Source organism: Akebia trifoliata, unplaced genomic scaffold (assembly GCF_017979445.1).
Source record: "Akebia trifoliata isolate Shusen 1 unplaced genomic scaffold, ASM1797944v1 Contig00851, whole genome shotgun sequence".
Classification (NCBI taxonomy): Eukaryota; Viridiplantae; Streptophyta; class Magnoliopsida; order Ranunculales; family Lardizabalaceae; genus Akebia; species Akebia trifoliata.
The window spans coordinates 1-19,274 of record NW_028237268.1 but is presented as its reverse complement, the minus strand read 5'-3'; the positions used below and the strand labels follow the sequence as shown (position 1 = coordinate 19,274).

The window sequence follows — 19,274 nt, the reverse complement described above, 5'->3', positions numbered from 1 at the left end:
TGTATGGTTACTTTTGAGGGTAGAATGGGGTGAAAAAGTAAAATAGTAGAGAATGACATGGGATTTGAGGGTGAGGGGTGTGAAATTTAGAGTTGGGATGAGGCTATTTGTGAAATGGGGTAAATGGATGATTTTTTATATCCAAATGCTTTGGATCCTCCCCAACCCATTTGGGTTGAGTGTTTAATGAGATGAAATGATGTGGTGTATGGTTGAAAAAATGTGATTGAATGTTAGGTGGGATGAAGGGGTATGTAAGGACTTAGGTGATTAGGTTTTGGGAGGGTAAAGAGAATGGTGAAAAGTGTAGTGGAGATGAAGTATTTAGGTGAGTTGATTGGGAGGAAGGGATGTGGAATTGCTTGTGAGAATGGGTTTAAGGTAAATGATGAGGGAAAGGTATGGGTTGTGACGTAGGTTGGTAGTTTTGTTAGAGAAATGTGATGGGTTAGGTTTATAACATGAAGTATGGGTGGTGGTTTTATTAGAGAAAAGTGATAGGTTAGGTTGGGTAAATGATTTTTGGGAGGTAGGTTGTTGTGAAGACAAGTGTCTATTTAATGATCAAATGTTTGATTGGTTGATGTGGATAACGGTTTATAGGTAATGGTTTGTGGATTAGGATTGTGGATGTGGGCTTAAGATATTAGGTTAATGAGATTGGTTAGGGTTCATTTTAAGATGGGCTTTTAAAGGTAAGTGGGTTTTAGGGTTGAGTTGTGTGGGGTTTAGGGTTAAGCTAGATTAGGTGAGATAAAAATGATTTTTTAAGAAATTGAGGGTTGGTAGGCTTTAAGCGGGCTTGGGGTAATTTTGGATTCGAGAGTGGAACAGTGAAAGATGGGGAAGGTGGGGGCATGCCAAGTCTCATTATGGGTCTATTAGACTTTTAGGGGTCTTAAGGGCCTTCGAATTGATTAAATTGCACGTTTCCACGATTTGTGCTTTTTAGAGTTGTTGGTGAATTTTATTAGAAAAATTGATATTTTTGGATCCTTTCGAATATGGGCCCGTTCAAATTGGGGTGTTTACACCTAGTGTTCATTATGTTTAGGTCAAGAGTACCTGATGTTATTTACTTTTGGATCAGGAAGTGTCCGTGCATTTATGTTTGGGTTAGGAGCACCCGAGTTGTTTTTATTTATTTTTAGATTATAATAAGCAAAGAAAGTGGGTGCATAAGATAGTGACACTTTGGATTTCACGTGTTAGCCTGATATGCAAGATGAAGACGACTGGTCCTCGTGATCGAGGGAAGCTTATAGTAGTCAACTAACCGACCTCTATAAAGAAGGTCCTTGTGATCGTGGAACCCTGGTCAACGACCAACCTGAGTTGGGCAAAGGGTGAACTACTTGCAGTCAGGCTGATCATAGAATCAGGCAATAACATTGCAATCTTTCATCGACAAACTTGGGATCCCTGACTGAGGCGGAATTCAGTTGTGAAATCCAGTATAGTTATCGGTATTCAACACCATACTTGTTGGTATTATAACACCTGTGTTGTGGATGTGTGTTTATTTTCTGTTGATGAGATGTGGAATTTGGTTTATGATTTAAGAATGTCGAAAGTAAGACCTAGATATTTGAACTGGGGAATTTGATTTCTAACTACAGGTTGTAACCACGGAAGCTAGAAAAAACACGTGATGTAAGTTTGCAAAATTTGAAGAATATTTCATATTTTGTATTAGATGCTTAGGATAGAATGTATTGGTGAATTTTATAACCAGTTATGATAAGATGTGTAAATATTATATAATTACTCGGATTAGTTGATAAAACACACCGTAGTGTGAAGAGATTTTCTTATGTATATATGAACCTATGTCGACATTGAGCCCTTAACTTATGATTTTTCGCATAATTACTCGATCATCCTACAATCATTATTGTGTTCCTATTATACTGGGTAACATACTTGTTACTCACTTATACTACACCTCAGTTATAGGGTTTGAAACAGACTTTCTTCATATGAATGTTGTAGACACCCTAATTTGAACGGGCCCTCACTCGAAAGGGCCCAAAAATAGTGATTTTCCGATAAATTTAGCCAATGGGCCCTAAAGGCCCACAGCATTAAAACTTGACCTTTTTACCAAAATCAAAGCCTCTAACACCTCTCAATAAGTAGGTCCACCAAAAGGATTCGGCATGCTCCCATCTATCCCGCTTTATTCGAAATACCGACTTTCCAATAAAATAGGCCAACGGGCCTCTAAGGCCCAAAACATTAAAATGTGGCAATTTCGATTAAATCGATACCCCTAAGACCACCCAATGGTCTAAAGGATCCATCAAAGGGATCAGACTCATCCCATCGTCCCAACCTTCGTCGCTCCACATTTCAATCCACAAAAATCGATAAATTCTCCAACAGGCCCAAATTGCCAGACGGGGCATTTTTGATCAAATCAATAACTTCAAGAAAAACAAAAAAAAAAATGAAAAATTAAAAAGGGGAGACTTGGGAGACCTACCCTTCAGCGAGCATCCACCATCGCGCCGCGAAATTCGCAAATACCTTAAACCCACGTAAGGCCCACAAGGCCGCAACGCTTTCCGAAATTCAGGGCGACCTTACCCTTAACCCAAAATCAAGCCCATGATACCTAGACCGTAAAACAAAACCCACCGCCAAAAGCCCAGGCAAAGCAAACCTCAGCCAAAAAAAATAACCTACAACCCTCTAAAAGCCCAAGCCCAATATATCAAAAAAGCACACAAAAACCGGAACCAGACCCAATTCAGCCAACCACACCCCTAACCCAGCAACCCGGACCCACAATCAACCAATCACCATCTCTAGAGCAAAAGATGACAACGGGCACACCTCGCACCTCCCGCATCTAATTACCCACCCCCAGCACCATTTTCTAAACAACTCATCTAATCCACATCACCGCGCGCCAAAATCACAACCGAGACCCTACCCTAACCGATCCGCATTCTCTAACCACCAACAGCACAAAACCCAGACGCAACAGACCCGAACACACCATTACTCTCTAACATCAACAATCACCCACAGCACAACCCATATCGACACCCAGCATTTTCCTTAAAACACTCCCACAAAAATCAACCTCAACCCATACTTCCTGCATCAGCAAGCAACTAACCCACACCCCTTCTCTCGAAGCAATAACCCCCATCAACCAATCAACCAATCTCATTCCCCCACCCTCTCATCATGATTGCACATGACATCATCTCCTTTATTCTCCCAAAAACCAACCCACCAATCTCTTATATTACCCATCCCTCCACTTTACCCTTTTCATCAACCTAACACTCCTTCCCTAAACAACTCTCTTACACCTCCACTCCTCCCATCAACCATCACTGATCTCATTCCACCCAACACTCTACCCAAATGAATTTGGGTAGGATCCAAACCATTTGGGTTGAAATACAATCCATTTTCATTCTTTACAAAACTACCCCTAAATTTACTCCAAATTTCATACTCCCATCTTCTAAAAACCATGTCATTACCCATTCTCTCAACTCTTCACCCCATTATACCCCCAAACCTCCTCCAAACATTTATAAATACCTCCTCTCTTATCTCAAAAATGGTTACCAAGTTTTCACCAAGCCTCACAAGAAAAAATAAGTTTTCTCTACTTATCTCTCCTACTCTCTCCTACCACCCTCTAAAATAGAAAGCAAATTTTCTCATACTCCATCAAGGACAAAAGAATTCAAAGAAGAAGAAGAAGAAAAGAGGATCGATGATACAAGGTGGGTTCAAAGTGCACCCCCCTCTTTTTTCTCTCTTTATCCTCTTCTCCTCCCTCTTCTCGTATCCCCTCATTTTCATTTTGTTTTAAATGAATTGAGCATGAATGGACCCCAAGGCTAAGGGTCTAAAAGGGTCATTTCCATCGATGAAATGACCCTATGATCAAGCCAAAAACAAATCCCATCTAGGGTACAAATGTACCCACGTGACACATCTTTTATTTATTTTAAATCAAAAGAACCGAGTTACGTAAAGGTTACCGCCACTTGGCGGGGAGAAAAAGGGGCCTAACCCTTTCCCTTCTCTCCAATCGAGCCGTTTACCCAAATCCCTAGGTTCGATTATATTAGCCTCTTATCCATCTCGAGTCACTAATGCCAAAAATGTCATTTTAAAAAAATGTACATCGGGTGACCATTCACACCCACATACAACTTGAATGGTGGCGACTCCAAATCATCGTAGACGTGGCCGTCCTAACGACGAAATCCACGTATCTACAAATGTTACAAAAGTAACATTTAACATCATTCAGATTATTTCCATGTGCCTCATTGCCGAACTCAAGCCCATTACATTTTTTTGATGGAAACCTCTTCCATTTTATTTATTTATTCTTTTCTTTCTTCCATGAGTAATTTTAATGCCAAGTAGCCCCTTTCTTGTCTCAACCTCAAATTCCCCTGAACATACACATTGGTCAACTTGTTCAAGCTTAAAGTTTCCTTATTAGTGTTGTAGTGGATTTTGAATGGATCAAATTGAGAGGGAAATGAGTTGAGAATAAACTGCATAAGAAAGGACTTTTCGACACTCATCCCTAATGTCTTCAACTTAGCTGCCTGGTCAATCATGTTCATAATGTGTCGTTGAAATCCCTTGTGCCCATTGTACTTCCTCTAAGCGTATAGATCAAACTCCCCACTGTTGAAGCATATGAAATGTTTTCCATTTCTTTCCTTTCAAAGTCATTTTTGAAATTGCATGATCATGAACTTGTCTCTTTTCACAATAGGTACATCTCTGACTGGAGAATTTTTACATTGAATCTTTCCAAGACTTTATTGAAAAAAAATTCTGAGACAACCCTAATAAGTCTTGAGATCGATCCCTGCAAGTCTCAATTCATAGAACACAAAATACCTATCAACAATATTAAAATTCTTGGTTAGATACTCCTTAGCTTCGTGCAACAAACTAACATCTCTACTAGCAAGCAAGATTCATCCACATATATGCCAATATAATAAACTTACTCTCATTGACTTTCAGACATATACATTGACCAAAAGTATTTTTTAACCCAATGATAATAATTGATTTAAAAATTTTAGAATGAAAAAGGAATTTGTTGTTTTGAAAAAAAATCTCAATTCATGTGATATCAAGGAAGAATTAGTACACATCTTAGGGTACTCTTGACGTGTATTTGTGAGTTCCAACGGTTGAGATATATCTTAGAGATCTATAATATACTCTTGGGCAGGGCAGAGCCAAAATTTTATTGTAGAGGGGGGCAAACTATGGTTCGTTGTATGGTTGAAGAACTTGAATGATGGGAAAATTATTTATGCTAGAAAATACGATTGGAGGGAGGTGAGGGTGTGGGGGCAAATGGGGAGAGAGGTGAGGGAGTGGGGATAAATAGGGCATGTGATTAATTAAAAATATAGGGGTGTCTCAAAGTTCTGTGGGGGCAATTGCCCCCACCAGCTCCTTACTAGCTCCGCCATTGCTCTTGGTATACATGTTTTATCTCAACCGTTGGATCTCATATATATGGGGTTGGGATTGTCACTGAAGTTATGAGTATTTATTTATTCTCACATGTACATGGTTGTATCTATATTCTCGCTAGAACAAACACGACACCAAGTCACCAATGCAAGACGCGTGTAATACGCAACAGGCGCACAATAGAAGAAAAAACCCATACCCATAACCAACCTCCAAACTCTGCACTCCAGTTACACTCGCAACGACGAGAGGAACACGCAGATCAAATGAAACCCTAGTTTTTATTTTTAGGGTTTTTAAAGAGGAATTCTGAGAAATGGGATCCTTTCTGTCTCCTTCCTCGCTATTTATCTCCATCAACAATCACCACTACAATTTGCGCCGTTGCGATGTCTCCTCCGCTTTTGGTTCTTCAAACACATTGTTGAATTTCAGTCTCTCCAAGAATCGAAGAGTCGGTTTATCTGCATCGATTTCTGAGAGAAAGCTTGAAGCTTCTTGGTTGCCTTCCGATGGAAATTTAAAAGATGATTATGGTGGTTGGGCAATCATCGAAACTCAGATCGATGAGAAGAAGAAGAAGATGAAGAATAAAGGTTTCATTTATTTATTTTCCTTTAATTTTACTTTATTTTGTTTTTGAAGAATTGGGGTTTGGTAAATTTTGACAGTTTGATGATCTTTCACTGTTTTTTTGCAGGTTTTCTGAGGTTTCTCTTGGTGGGAGCGGGAGCTTCGGTTGCAATTGTACTTGCTTCCATTACTTATTCTTCATTATCAGGGAAAGGTACTTAATTTGGTTCCAAATTTATAGAATTTTAATTCAACTGATGTACGATTTTTATTGAATCTAAACAAAACCTTGATATCATATAATAAGAAAAAAGAAAAAGTGTTTTAAAGGATTGCTTGAATTTATTGCTTTTGCATTGTGGTCCGATCTATTCGATGAGGTTTTGCAGGTTTCAGGTTTCGATTTAACTCTCCATTGCATGCTTTGCGAATGACGTTTGATGTCATTCCTAGTCAAAGAGGAGTCATAGTATCGGATGAGTCCAATGTGAATTCTATGGTATCTGAGACAATTCCAGACCTTGTATCTGATGAAACAAATGAAATTGATGCTTCAGGTACTGAATTGTAGACTTTTACTTTTTTTTCTTTTTGATTTTTTTATAATGTAGTCTGGATGATCCATGTTGGTGATTTTCAAAAGCGTCGTGCTGGAGTGACCTCAAGATTGTATCTCATATCACACTTTCCTGATGTGGTAGTGTGTATGAACTGTAGATGCTTTTTCACTCGTAACTTGATGAAAAGCATCTATGGTTCCTGCAAACTTCCTCGTCAGGAAAGTGCAATATGAGGTCACTTCAGCATTATTCTTTTCAACATGGTGAGAGAGAAGGGATTGATGAACTTTTAAATGAGCTGAGTAATTAAGGCCCTGTTCGTTTGGGCTTCAAAAGCCGGCTTTTTGAACTTTTTTGACTTTTAAGCCGAAGAAGCCAGTTGATCAACGTTCGTTTAAGCTTTTTTAACGCTAACCGATTAAAAAAAAAGCCAAAAAATGGCTCATTTTAAGAGTCGTCCCGTGCTCGCTTCTAAGTTGGGCTCTCGCGCGGAGCTAATTACCGAAATATATTTTAAGTGAAAATACCGAAATACCCCTGACTTTTAATAAAATTTTCGAACTGATTTTAACCTAAATCGAAAGAGAATCGAACTGATCCTCTTCGTCTTCTTCGAGCCGATCGATTATCAACCCTTTCTCCTCTCTCAACTTCATCGCCTTCAACCTAATCGATCGATTGTCCCTCACGTTACAAGAAACGAGAAACGTTTTACGTTTCTCATCTTCTCCAACAAGTTCGCCCAATCGACTGTCGACTGTCGAACTCAACTTCGTCTCCTTCAAACCGATCGAATCTCTCATCGATCCTTGTTGCAGAGATCATTTCCTCCCTCTCTCTCATCTTTTCCTCATAACTAACCGAGTAAAAAGCCCCAACGGTGACGGCAGATCTCGTCTCATCTCATTACAGGCTGCCATTAACGATCTCTTCTGTAACAGCAGCTCTCGTCCCTAGCTTTCCTCCATTAACGATCAATTAAGGTATTGCTTTTTAATTTATTTATTTTTATTACTGATTTTACTGTAAATCAAATTGGGGAGTTCTTTTTATTATGGATTTTATTGTAAATCGACTTGATCTGTGAATGTACTATGGTTCAACATATGACTGATCTCGAACCTTGCAATCGACTTATATTCAGCACCTCTTCAAGTGACACACACTTCTCTGTCAAAATCTCTCTTCCATCTTTTTGGTAGAATCTGATTGTTCAATGGTATTAGAATAATAGGCGAGCTCGGTATCCATTGAAATAAAAGAGTGATTTTGCAACACAACAATAAAACCAGTTGTGTTTTATGGAGCTCATTGTTTAGTTGTTTGTGAAGGAACTATGATGCAACCAGTTTTTTACAAAAATGATTGGATGATTTTTTACCAAAATTTGTACAGAAACATTATGAGAGCAGATGAGAAAAATGATTGGTAGGGACATCCCTCCTTTTGCTCCAATTTATAGATGAAAGCAGATGAGAAAATTGATCTAATTTAAGGTAAATTGGATTTCATAATTTTCCAACCACATCCATTATTGATCTCATTTTCTAGGATTCCTAAGTTCAACTCACCAAATATTTTGTTCATTCCCCATAAGAGTTTTTATGACAAATTTCTAGAATTCGCTGAAATTTTTTCCAAACCTACTCTCCAATTGAAACCATAAGAGCTTTGACTGTGTTTGTTATCTTCTTGAACATGAATTTTGATGCTGAAAGAGGAAATAATTAATTATTTTTAAGGATTTAGATGTCATATGAAACCATTTACTCCTAATCATGGACCACCGTTGGGTCTTTGGATTGAACTAATTTACTCCTAAACATGGGCATTAATTTTATGACATCTATATTGTAATCATGCTAGTATGTTGTTTTACTTTCTTGTAATCATGTGGTTTTCATTCTCTATTTTTAATATAAACTCTCTTTAGATTTTGTATGACTTAAAGTTTATATGATTAAATGAGTAAAAGTTGGAGTGACAATAGCATCTCTCAATATTTATGAAAGATACTATTGGCACCAACTTTTACTTTTCTCTTCTCTTAATCCAATAAACCAGTTGTGTCCATTTTTAAGAGGAAGTGCTGCCGAAATTTCGATAAAATCATAAAATTTATACATTGATTTAAATTGAAAATAATTATTTTAATAATTTTTTAATAGAAATTATATATATATTAGTGTAATTATATATTTATTGTATTCTTCTGATCATTTTTTGTGCATTCTGGATGTATTATCAACATTAAGGGTATTCTGGTCATTTTACCAGAATCCAGCAATAAAAAGCTGTAAAACGAACATGCTTTTTTGACTTCTGTGTTTCTGTAACGAACAGGCTTCTGCTGAATATGGCTTTTCAGGCTCTAGGCTTCTGCTTCTCCCAGAAGCCAGCTTCTGGAGCTGGAGCTGGCTTCTGTAAAGAACAGACCCTAAGTCTCCTAGTACTTGTTGTCTTCTTTGAAGAGATAAATTGTATGTTTTATGGCTCAAATGGAATTGTTTTTGTACTTTTGGCTGGTGGTTTCCTCTGAAAATTGCTGAATGGTTCAACTTTCCGTAATCAGTAGCTTGCGATTTGCCTCAATACTTAAGAGCTAAGCTAATATCCAATTGTTGATAGATCTAAGCATTTAGTCCATTTTTGGATCTACGAGGAACAATTTTGAGAGCCAAGTTCAGCATGAATCACTAAGGGTATGTTTGATTGCACATGAAAAATAGGGTGGAAAATCAATTTCCATGGAAAATGACATTTTTCAAGTGTTTGATTGCACATGGAAATGGAAATTCATTTTCCACCCCAATGAAATCCATGTTTTAGTAGACTTTTTGATTGGGTGGGAAAGTGAAATCCACCCATATTTTCTATCCCCAATTCTTCCCCACTCATATCTTCTTCTTCCCTACTACTACCACCACCATTACACGAACCTCGCCGTTGTCGTTTCCGTCTCCGTCATCATCATTTCCGGCCACCTTTTCTCTCTCTCTCACCTCCTTTGCCACCACCACCACCACCATGTTCTCCCCCCATCTTCCTCACTTACCTCCGCCGTCGCCACCATCACCACCATGTTCTCCCATCTTCTTCCTCACTTACCTCCACTGCCGCCGTCGCCTCCGCCGCCATCACCTCTGTCGCCACTGCCACCGCTGCCACATCCTCCCCCCTCCTCTTCTTCTTTTTTCTCATATTTTTTCCATGATTTTATCCAAGTAAAATCAAACAATGGAATTTGATTTTTCAACCCTACCTATTTTCCACAACTATTTTTCCATGGATTTCAAATTCCATGGAAAGTCACTTTCCATGCAATCAAACATACCCTAATTGATTTTGTTTCACTGAAATATGTTTTTATGTATGGCTTTATGTGCTTATGTATGATGTGTTTCTAGTTGTAGTGCTCTTTTATCAATTTTAGTTTTTTAATCGTAAAACAAATCAAACAGAAGGACCCATTCCTATTGAAGTTCAGAATAGGGGGAAAATAATTTTTTTATGCACATCTTTTGCAGTTCTCACACCCCCCCACCCCCTAAAGTATGACTTTGCTCAAATCATTATAAAAAGTACTAACTGCTCTAAATATTTTTTTCTTCGTACTTACAAATTTTTTTTTTCTTCGAACTTCAGAATCTTTCAAAAAGCTCGAGCGCGTAATAATTCCTGTTTCTGCAGATTCCACTCAACAAGAAGCTCTACAGAATTTGAAAAAACTGAAGGTTTGTTTCCTAGAAGAGCTTTTCTCATGTAGAAAGTTAAACATTCTAACCAACATTACAGTTTTGGACTGCCTTAAAATTGACTCATTTTCTTGCCATTTCTCATTAAATTATCCGTGCCTACACAAGTACTAAATGAAGTTTCTTTTCCGGCATAGTTCTTAAAGTTGCCAAAGGTTATGTCGTTTTATAGAGAGTAGAGGTTATGTGAGATGAAAAATGTGTTGGTGTATGATTCAGATACAAGGTTTTTGACATGATACCTTTGGGAAGCTTGAAATCTCAACACTAATGTACATTTAGTATTATAATATTATATTTTAGCAATATTTAACTTGGAATATTTTTGAAGAAGTTAAAATAAGGAACTAAACGTAATAAAATGAAACAACATTTTCCTACACCTAGAGCTATCTAATAACTTAATAAATATAAGTAGATTTATAATATTAAACAAATATAGTTGTGTTTAACTACTTAATAAATTAGGCTATGGAGGATGGAACACACCAACCCTTCTGCAGAAGTCATTTTCTTATCGAAAATAATCAAAACGAATGGTGACACTGCCCTATGTGCCATTATATGTTGATACAAATGTACTCCTTGATGCATATCTAACAATACATCTATATAATAAAACACAATGGTGGACCCCACTCCAACTATAGTTTTGTGGGGTTATAAACACCCCCTTCAGTTATAATGGAGTAGGGTCCACACTACAATTACTTTTCCTCTTCACCCCTTTCAATTTTATTGTCTTCCCTGCCCTCCCCCTCCTTTTTTAATTATACCCCCTTTAACTTTATACCCCTCTAACATTACTATCTGTCCTTTTTTACCCCTTGAAGAGGATGTTTGCCGTAGTGTGAAGGCCATGTATTTTTGACACCTAGAGTTAGATGTAGCTTGCCCCGGAGTCACCTAGGAGCACCCCATGTAATCTAATTTAAAACTCACATATGAAGCCATATTAACCCCCGTGCCAGGGCATATCTGTTAGCTTAATGACATTTCTATAATAAAATAGGAAAGAGTATGACCAGCCTCTACTTTTGATGTTTCCTTTTGGAAACCTAAGAAAGACTTAGTATACTCTTTGTAGGAAGGGTGTCTTTGGTCCTTAGTTTTGAAAATTGAAAAATCCCAGGTGCTCATTAAGGTGTTATGTTTTTAGTAAGTATATGCTCTTTCTAAGTTTTGATACAAATATTACAAGGATACCTATACTTACTACATATCTAATAATATGAACTGTATTGTGTTGTAGTAAGCTTTAAGTCCAGCTCTGAGCTTGGGTGTCTTAATTGGACTAAGGTATACAGATCATCGAAGATGATGTCAAGGGTGATAAGTTGTGTACGAAAAGGGAATATGCAAGATGGTTGGTTAAAGCAAACTCAGTACTGGAAAGGTAATAATAAATGCATTATTTCTGTTTTAAGCACTTTTCAGTACCTAAGAAATATAATTACTAAAAAAGATATCACATATTTATGCTAACTAAATTTTATATCCACTTTGCATTTGTTTTGCACAATAGGAACCCAAAGCATTGGATTATACCATCCAAATTACTTGCTGGGTCTGCAGCTCAAGCTTTTGATGATGTGAGCATTGAAGACCCAGATTTTTGGTCGATTCAAGGTGAGCTCCTTGTCATCAACTTTACATTCTAAGAATTCAGTTTTGAGCAAAGAATCTGAACTATTTTTTCTGTGTAAATTTCCCCATTAAAAAGCCCTTGCAGAGGCTGGCATTGTTCCAAGCAAGCTATCAGCCAAGAACCCCAGTTTTTCCGAGCTGAATGGCTTAAAAGATGAAGGAAGGATTGAATTTTTCCCTGAAAGGTGCCTCTTAAGGGCATATTTTCTTGTTCAAATCTGTTTCTTTTCTTCCTCAGCACTATTTAGGTCTCTTCCTGGATAACTTTTATTTGGTTTTACAGTTTTATATATCGGCTGGATTTGCTAAACTGGAAAGCGCAGCTAGAATATTCATCCTTTCCGGGAATAGAGGAAAAGGTACCTCAGATATCAGCCATGCTCTCATACACTGATTCGAGCCACACTTATGCATATATTCCTTCATAGCTCTTAAATCTGACTTGTTTACAGTCCAGATGTCAAGGAAGAAAGTGTTTTTTATGGATATGCGGGTGATCAGTTCAGATGCAACATCGGAGCTGTTCATGGACATGCAGGCTGGTGACATGAGTATACTGAGAAAAGTTTTTGGTCTCTCTCTCTCTCTCTCTCACACACACACACACACACACACACTAGGTTACCAAGGACTCCAAATTGATTGGCCAAACCCTTGGTGTTTCAAATTTCAAACAAGTTAATTAACCTATTTGGATTTTGAATTTGGGCAAGACAACTGACTTTTTATTTGAAAGGCCAAATTGTCATCATCAAAGCTTTATTTCTCCCTCCTTCCTGATATGAAATATAAACGATGCTTTGCACAATTCACAAAGGTCACTTCACTCATATGCTGGCATTCATTTCCTTTTCTCTTGTTTTCAAAGCAATAAAAGTCGCAGCATTTGTTCCATGGACTCATCCAGATGGGTGAAGTATCCATTTTAGATCTTGACACTCCATGGGTTCTGCTGCTACACTTTGATTATTTAAATTAATTTATAATTTTTTTTTGCTTATGATATATTAATTTGTAATTACCATGAAGTAGAGTTCTACTTGTTCCAATTGACATTTTTCCTGTGACTAAAAAACAGTAATTTTTTGTATCAATTATAAACTTACGGTACTTATTCTCTCATCGTATAAATATATGATACAAATCTTAAGATATCCTATTGCACATACATTTTGTGTCCTTGTCATTATGTAAAAAAAATATTGTTTTACGCTATTTGAAACTATTTTTTTGATAGGTATATATAAACTTATGCTGAGTCTGTGAATCCTATATTTCAAGGTTCATCGAATTTGACATTGTGTACCCGTGTGTGACTTTGTCACTTACCCTCATCAATCCAACATGTTTTACTGTAGTACACCAAAAGATAATTGAGATATATCTTAAAATCACTTGGATAACCCTCTCTTTGTTTATCTCTTTCTGTGGACATTTCTTCTTAATTTTTTTCCTCCTTAATGACCAGATCTTCCCGTATACCAAAATTTCGTTGCTCAGAGAATATCTTAAGGTTTAATAATCTTTTTTTTTTTACACGATGATGTCTAGTTTCTTTTAATTTGTAAAACACATGTATTATGTGTTTTTTTATATATGTATTAATGTGTATACTAGCACCCATGAAAGCATTTGCATTCTGCAGGACAGAGTAGACGGTTTCAACCATACAAACCTGTGACTAAAGCACAGGCAGCAGTGGCACTGACAGGTGGAAGGATGGCCAAAGCAATTAGTATTGAATTATCAAGATTAGAAGCTGAGAATTCATCAAGGCTAGCCGAGATGGAAGAAATCAGGTCTGAGTTGCTACTCAAAGGAGAAATACAAAGGTTTTGGGAGGAGAAGTTAAACGAAGTGAAAGCACATGGTTCGGAAGTGGCCAGACGTTTACGTGAAGCAACTCAGGATTTGGAGCAGGAGAAGAATCTTCTAGATAAGAGCTTCACTGAGTATTTGAGGGAGAAGGCAACTCTGGACTGTCAGAGACAACTGCTTGTCAGTCTCAAGGAAGAAGTCAATGAGATGACCGAGAGGCTCGTCTCTGAGAGAGCTAATATTGCAGCCGAGCAGCAGAATTTAGAAGATATGTCCATTGATTTACAAGCCAAGCAGGAGGGTATGATAGAGGCCAAATCTATATTGGGAGCTGAGAAAGAAGCACTTCGAATCCTTAGGTAAAGGTTTTTTTAATCCATGGGTAAAGTTTTAGTGTTATATAGACTGATGGTAAATGAAACAAAGAGTATCTACAACCTCTCATTCTTTTTTGATAAGTTTAAATTTTATTATAAAGGGGACAAGGTGGTCCCAAATCACAAACTTAACAAAAGGCGAGGGTCGCTTAGGCATCCTCTAAGTTACAAACTATATCCCACCTAATAACGAGATCTTCGAAGAAGATGCCTTTAAAAAATTTATACAATTTTCCCCAAAAGAACAAGAGACCCAAATTAGACAACAATAGATCATGCATCGGAAGTTCTTTCCTCTAAAAAATACGGTTATTTCTCTCCTTCCAAATACCCCAACAAATGGCTAAAGGTGTTAGATTCCAAAGGTTGCATTTCGCCACTCTAAAGGGTTTACCCCATGATCTCCAAGTCTCAAAAAGTTCCGTTATTGACCTTGGAAAGCAACCCTTCACTCCGAAGAGGCCGAGGATATGTGCCCAAACCTTGTGAGCAAGATCACAGTGAACAAGCAAATGGTTCGCCATCTCACCCTCCTTTAAACAAAGCAAGCATCCGTTCGGTGTTTGAAGACCTCTCTTGATCAACTAGTCCAACATGGTGACTTTCTCCAACAAAGCTTGCCACACAAACACAAAGACCTCCGCATGGACCTTAGCACCCAAACAAAAGAAGCTAGAATGTGGTATTGGCCTGAGGAAGCTTCGAAGTGTACATAGACCTTACCAAGAAGGCCCCCTCTCTCGTACTGGCCCAACGGATGCTATCTTCCCTATTCTCACAAATAGTGTAGCCCTCGACTGATACCAGGAGCCTCTCCGCACTAGCGAGCTCTCAATCATTAAAGTTCCGTCTGAAACCAAAGTCCCAAGACCTTGACAAGCTATCCCCCACTAAAAACTCCACTATAGGCCTCCCCTTTTTAGAAGAGATGTCATGAAGATCCGGAAATTGCTCCACCAAAGAAGTCTCCCCACACCACCCATCTTCCCAGAAATGAATTCTATTGCCCCTCCCCACTTTAAAGTTAACTTTCCTTCGAAAAACGGGTATTCTCTTCAAAATGCCTTTCCACACCCAACAACCTATAGGACCATTTCCCTCTTTACTTTCCCACCCAAACTCTTTCACCCCGAATTTCTGCTTCACAACTTCTTTCCATAAGTTGTCATCCTCTGTCCCAAACCTCCACAACTACTTAGCCAATAGAGTTGAGTTCATAGAAGCAAAATCTTTAATGCCCAAGCCTCCTTTTTTTTCTGGTAAGCAAATCCTCTTCCATCTCACAATATGGTGTTTTCTGTAATTATCCTTATCAAGCTAGAAGAAATCCCTGTAGATCTTGTCCATATATAGTTCCACACTACGGGGCAACGAGAAGAGTGACATAAAGTAGTTGGGGATGCTTGCTAGAGTACTCTTAATCAAAACTAATCTTCCACGGCTTCGGACACCATTCTACTTAGACCCTCTATAATCGTCAGTAAAAGGTACGGAGATAGGGGACCCCATTGTCTCAAACCCCTAAAGCCTTTGAAAATCCCTTTAGGGGACCCATTCACCAGAATTGAGAAAGAAGGGGATGACACGCACTTCATCATCCAACTTATCCAGACCTCCCCAAAACCCATTCTCCGCATAATGTACTCAAGAAAGGATCAATTGACATGGTCATAAACCGATTCCAAATCAATCTTACAAACCAGACGTAGAACTCCAACTTTTCTAGAGTCAATGCATTCATTAGCAATTAGAACACCATCTAGGATTTGCTTGCCTACAACAAACACCCCTTGTGAAGGCCCAATAACATTCTGAATTACCTTCTTTAGTCTAGCGACAAGTAGCTTTGAAAGAATTTTATAAATTGCGCCCACCAAACTAATAGGCCTAAGAAAGGTACAATTCAAACCATGATCTAAGAATCCCTCCACGAAAAATTCCTCCATGACTCTCATCAAGTCCGACTTAATCACATCCCAGCACACCGTGAAGAAAGCCAACGAAAAACTATCCAGGCTTGGAGCCTAGTCATCCATTAACTCAAACACAATTGATCTAACCTCCTCCTCATCAGTGAGTCTCTCAAGCCAAATCCTTTGCTCAACAGAGATACAATCAAAGGGTAAATTACCCAACAGTGGCCTCACTGGAAACTCCTCTGAGTATAAGCCCGTGTAGTAGCCAACCACACCTAAAGCCACCTCTTCGTCCCTTACCTTCCAAACATTATTCACCTTCAATCTTGTGATCTTATTCACCCTATGATGAAAGTTAATCATACTGTGAAAGAAATGGGAGTTCCTATTCCCCTCCTTAAGCCAATTAACTCTTGCCTTTTGCTTCCAAGAGATTTCATTCATCACAACCAATTTTTGGAACTCAACACGAATATTGTCCCTTGTAAATCTTCCTTCCCTACTCAACTCTCCCCTTTCCTCATCTCGATCCCACCCATTTATCTCTACCATTAGAACCTTCATCTTGGCGTCCACCCGATCAAAGCAGTTCTTATTTCACTGTTTTAAAATCTCTTTCAAGGCTTTAAGTTTGTTATGAAAGACCACCCCTGACATTACAATCTCTTATTCTCAAATCCCCATCATTGCTTGATTAAGGAAAAGCGAAAACTCATGTGGAAATAGCAGATGATTTCTAAATTGACAAGCCTCTCTTTTTTATATACATAATAGCGTAGAGTCCAATTCAATTATTATGTGTGATAATTTTTTCTAGTAGACACATATTCTGTTCGTTCCTTGTAAAGGTTGTTCTCAAGGTCTTAAGTTAAAACCCCTTCTTATGCTAACCACTAACCCTGCTTAGCCCCCCCCCCCCCCCCCGCCCCAAAAAAAAAAAAATAATTCTGTTTGTTCCTTATTTCGGATTTAAAATAATTATGAGCAGTAAGGACACCTATTGAGGCTTTCTTCTCGTTTGATAATTTGTGGAAAAATTTTACGAAAATAGGAAGAATTTTCACTTGTTTTTTCTGATTTAGAAAAAAGCATGTGATGGAGTTCATAGTGGTATTAGAATACCTAATGAGTCTTGAGCAAGCATATTGACATTATTAAGGACAAGAATGTAGGAGTTGTAACTAGTGTAAGAGCAATGGCTGGTGAGACAAGTGTTTTCAACTATAGTAATTTGCATAAGGGATTGACCTTAGAGCTGACCTTTTTGCGCTAGTTATGGATGAAGTCATTACTTAATATGGTCATTGAGAATAGGCCACTTAGTGTGTGTCATTGGCATATGAAGCTGGAGAGAAATAACCAGAATTATGAAGGGATACATTAGAAAGTCAGGGATTTAAGACAAAAAAATATGATCATGGCCGATGTATGCAATGCAAATGTAGTAATGACGTTTTTACAGAGAATAGACTATTTAAGATTGATGAGCAAGAAATACTCCTAATAATCTAACATAGAGAAGGTTATTTTGAAGGGATTTTAGATTCCCCAACAGGGGTTGGAAATCTGATTACGGATTGGTATAAGGAAGAACTGACTAGAGATGCATTGTTGTGAATCTTGTTCCACACTTTTTTTTTTTTGGGACATGGTGATGTAGGACAAAGATGGAAGAAGATGAAATAATAGGTTAGGTGAATCCGATTTAGGATTTTAATTAAGGATTTGGGCTACAATAGGGTTACCTTAAAAGATTAGGGTAACCCAAAAGGGTCTGGTTGAAGGGTTTAATCATAGCATTTTTCAATTATGATTAGGTTTTTATTTTTATAAGTAAAGGAAAGGGTTAAAGGTTGAGATTTATAGGTTAAAGACTAAGAATTAAGACAAGGGCTTCAAAAATCAAGAAGATGCAGGGTGTGGAAAGGTAACCTTAAGGTTCTCACTCAATTCAAGAAGATGGTGGCCTTTAAGGTGGGGAAGGCTGATAGAGTTAAATTTTGAGAAGATTCTTGGTGCGGTGTGGGTCTCTTGAAGGAGCGGTTCCCTTCGCTGTATGTCATTTCTAGAAAAAGGAATCTTTCGGTTGCAAGGTTTCGTGGAATGGGGAATGGAGGACAGCCTTGGGATTTGGGTTTCAGGAGGTCTTTGAATGATTGGGAGTTGCTAGAGGTTTCATAGTTGTTGGCTAGTCTTGATAATATTCCCGGTGGACTGTTGGGTGATGATTCAAGTTTTTTTATTACTAATAACAAAAGGTTGTTTTCGGTGAGAGTTATATAATGATTTGAATAGGAGTGGTGATGATTCCTTCCATCATGTAGTTGTTTGGGGCCCTAGGGGTGCCTTCGAAGGTGGCTTTTTTTGTGTGGACTACAGTTAAGGGTAGATCTCTAACGCTAGATTAATTGAGAAGAAGGTGCTTTTGTAGACTTAATTTTTGTTGTTTGTGCATGGGCAATGAGGAGTCAGCTTTTCATCTTTTTGTGCAATGTCCAGTGGCAAAAGAGGTGTGGGATCACTTCTTCTCCTTGTTCGGAATGGAGTTTTGTTTGTCAGGTTCGGTGAGAGGTGTCTTTGAGAAATGGCCTTAATTGGGGATGTGCTTTTGTCTATCCAAGACGTTGGTTTGGAGTTTAACTCTGTTTGTGATTGTGTGGGGGCAGTTGGAAGGAAAGAAATGCTAGAACGTTTAAAGGGAAAGCTCAAGCCCCTCAGGAGTTATTTCTATCGATTCTTGGGTTTTTATTTTTTTGGTGTAAGATCTTCAAGGAGTATAGAGGGACGTTCTTCGAGGATTTTCTTGTCCATTCTGATTTTTTTGTAATCTCTCAAAGCCTTAAGTTCTCTTGGAGAAGTTTTTCTATCTTTGTTGGCTCGTTTTCTTGTTTTCTCTTGTAAGTCATCTCATCAACCGTCTGTATTTATTTTTTCCCTTATCTATAAAAATCAAATAAAATAAAAGAAAATCAAGGAAAGAGAAATAAGCTTAGGAGAGAAAGATAAGGGATAGAATCTTGGAATCACATCAGTAATGATGGAGAACTCACACAAAGAAACTCTAGTGAAAGAAACTAATTATTTATTCATTAAAATCTCCATAAATAGATCTTAATACAACTTATATATATAAAGAAT

General features: G+C 37.9%; 1 protein-coding gene across 2 annotated transcripts; it reads left to right on the top strand.

Annotated features, from left to right (window-relative positions):
- Window positions 1–5,607: 5,607 nt before the first annotated feature.
- LOC147380964 (SLH domain protein) lies at window positions 5,608–17,052 on the top strand. 2 transcript variants are annotated; one of them, XM_086431001.1, is made up of 10 exons: window positions 5,608–6,086; window positions 6,191–6,277; window positions 6,453–6,620; window positions 10,314–10,357; window positions 11,686–11,774; window positions 11,904–12,007; window positions 12,102–12,210; window positions 12,309–12,384; window positions 12,483–12,597; window positions 13,671–17,052. In XM_086431001.1, exons 1-10 carry the CDS (start codon window positions 5,807–5,809, stop codon window positions 14,204–14,206), a joined length of 1,608 nt encoding a protein of 535 aa, XP_086287127.1. In that variant the 5' UTR covers window positions 5,608–5,806; the 3' UTR covers window positions 14,207–17,052. The 2 variants fall into 2 exon arrangements, with proteins under 2 accessions (XP_086287127.1, XP_086287126.1); XM_086431000.1 differs by having other exon boundaries at window positions 5,609–6,086; window positions 10,269–10,357.
- Window positions 17,053–19,274: the final 2,222 nt, after the last annotated feature.

Coding starts and splice junctions, on each gene's coding strand:
- LOC147380964 (XM_086431000.1), top strand. CDS start 5,807: ATGGGATCCTTTCTGTCTCCTTCCTCGCTATTTATCTCCATCAACAAT. Junction 6,621..10,268: donor AAATGAAATTGATGCTTCAG/GTACTGAATTGT, acceptor TTCGAACTTCAG/AATCTTTCAAAAAGCTCGAG. Junction 12,598..13,670: donor TATACTGAGAAAAGTTTTTG/GTCTCTCTCTCT, acceptor TGCATTCTGCAG/GACAGAGTAGACGGTTTCAA.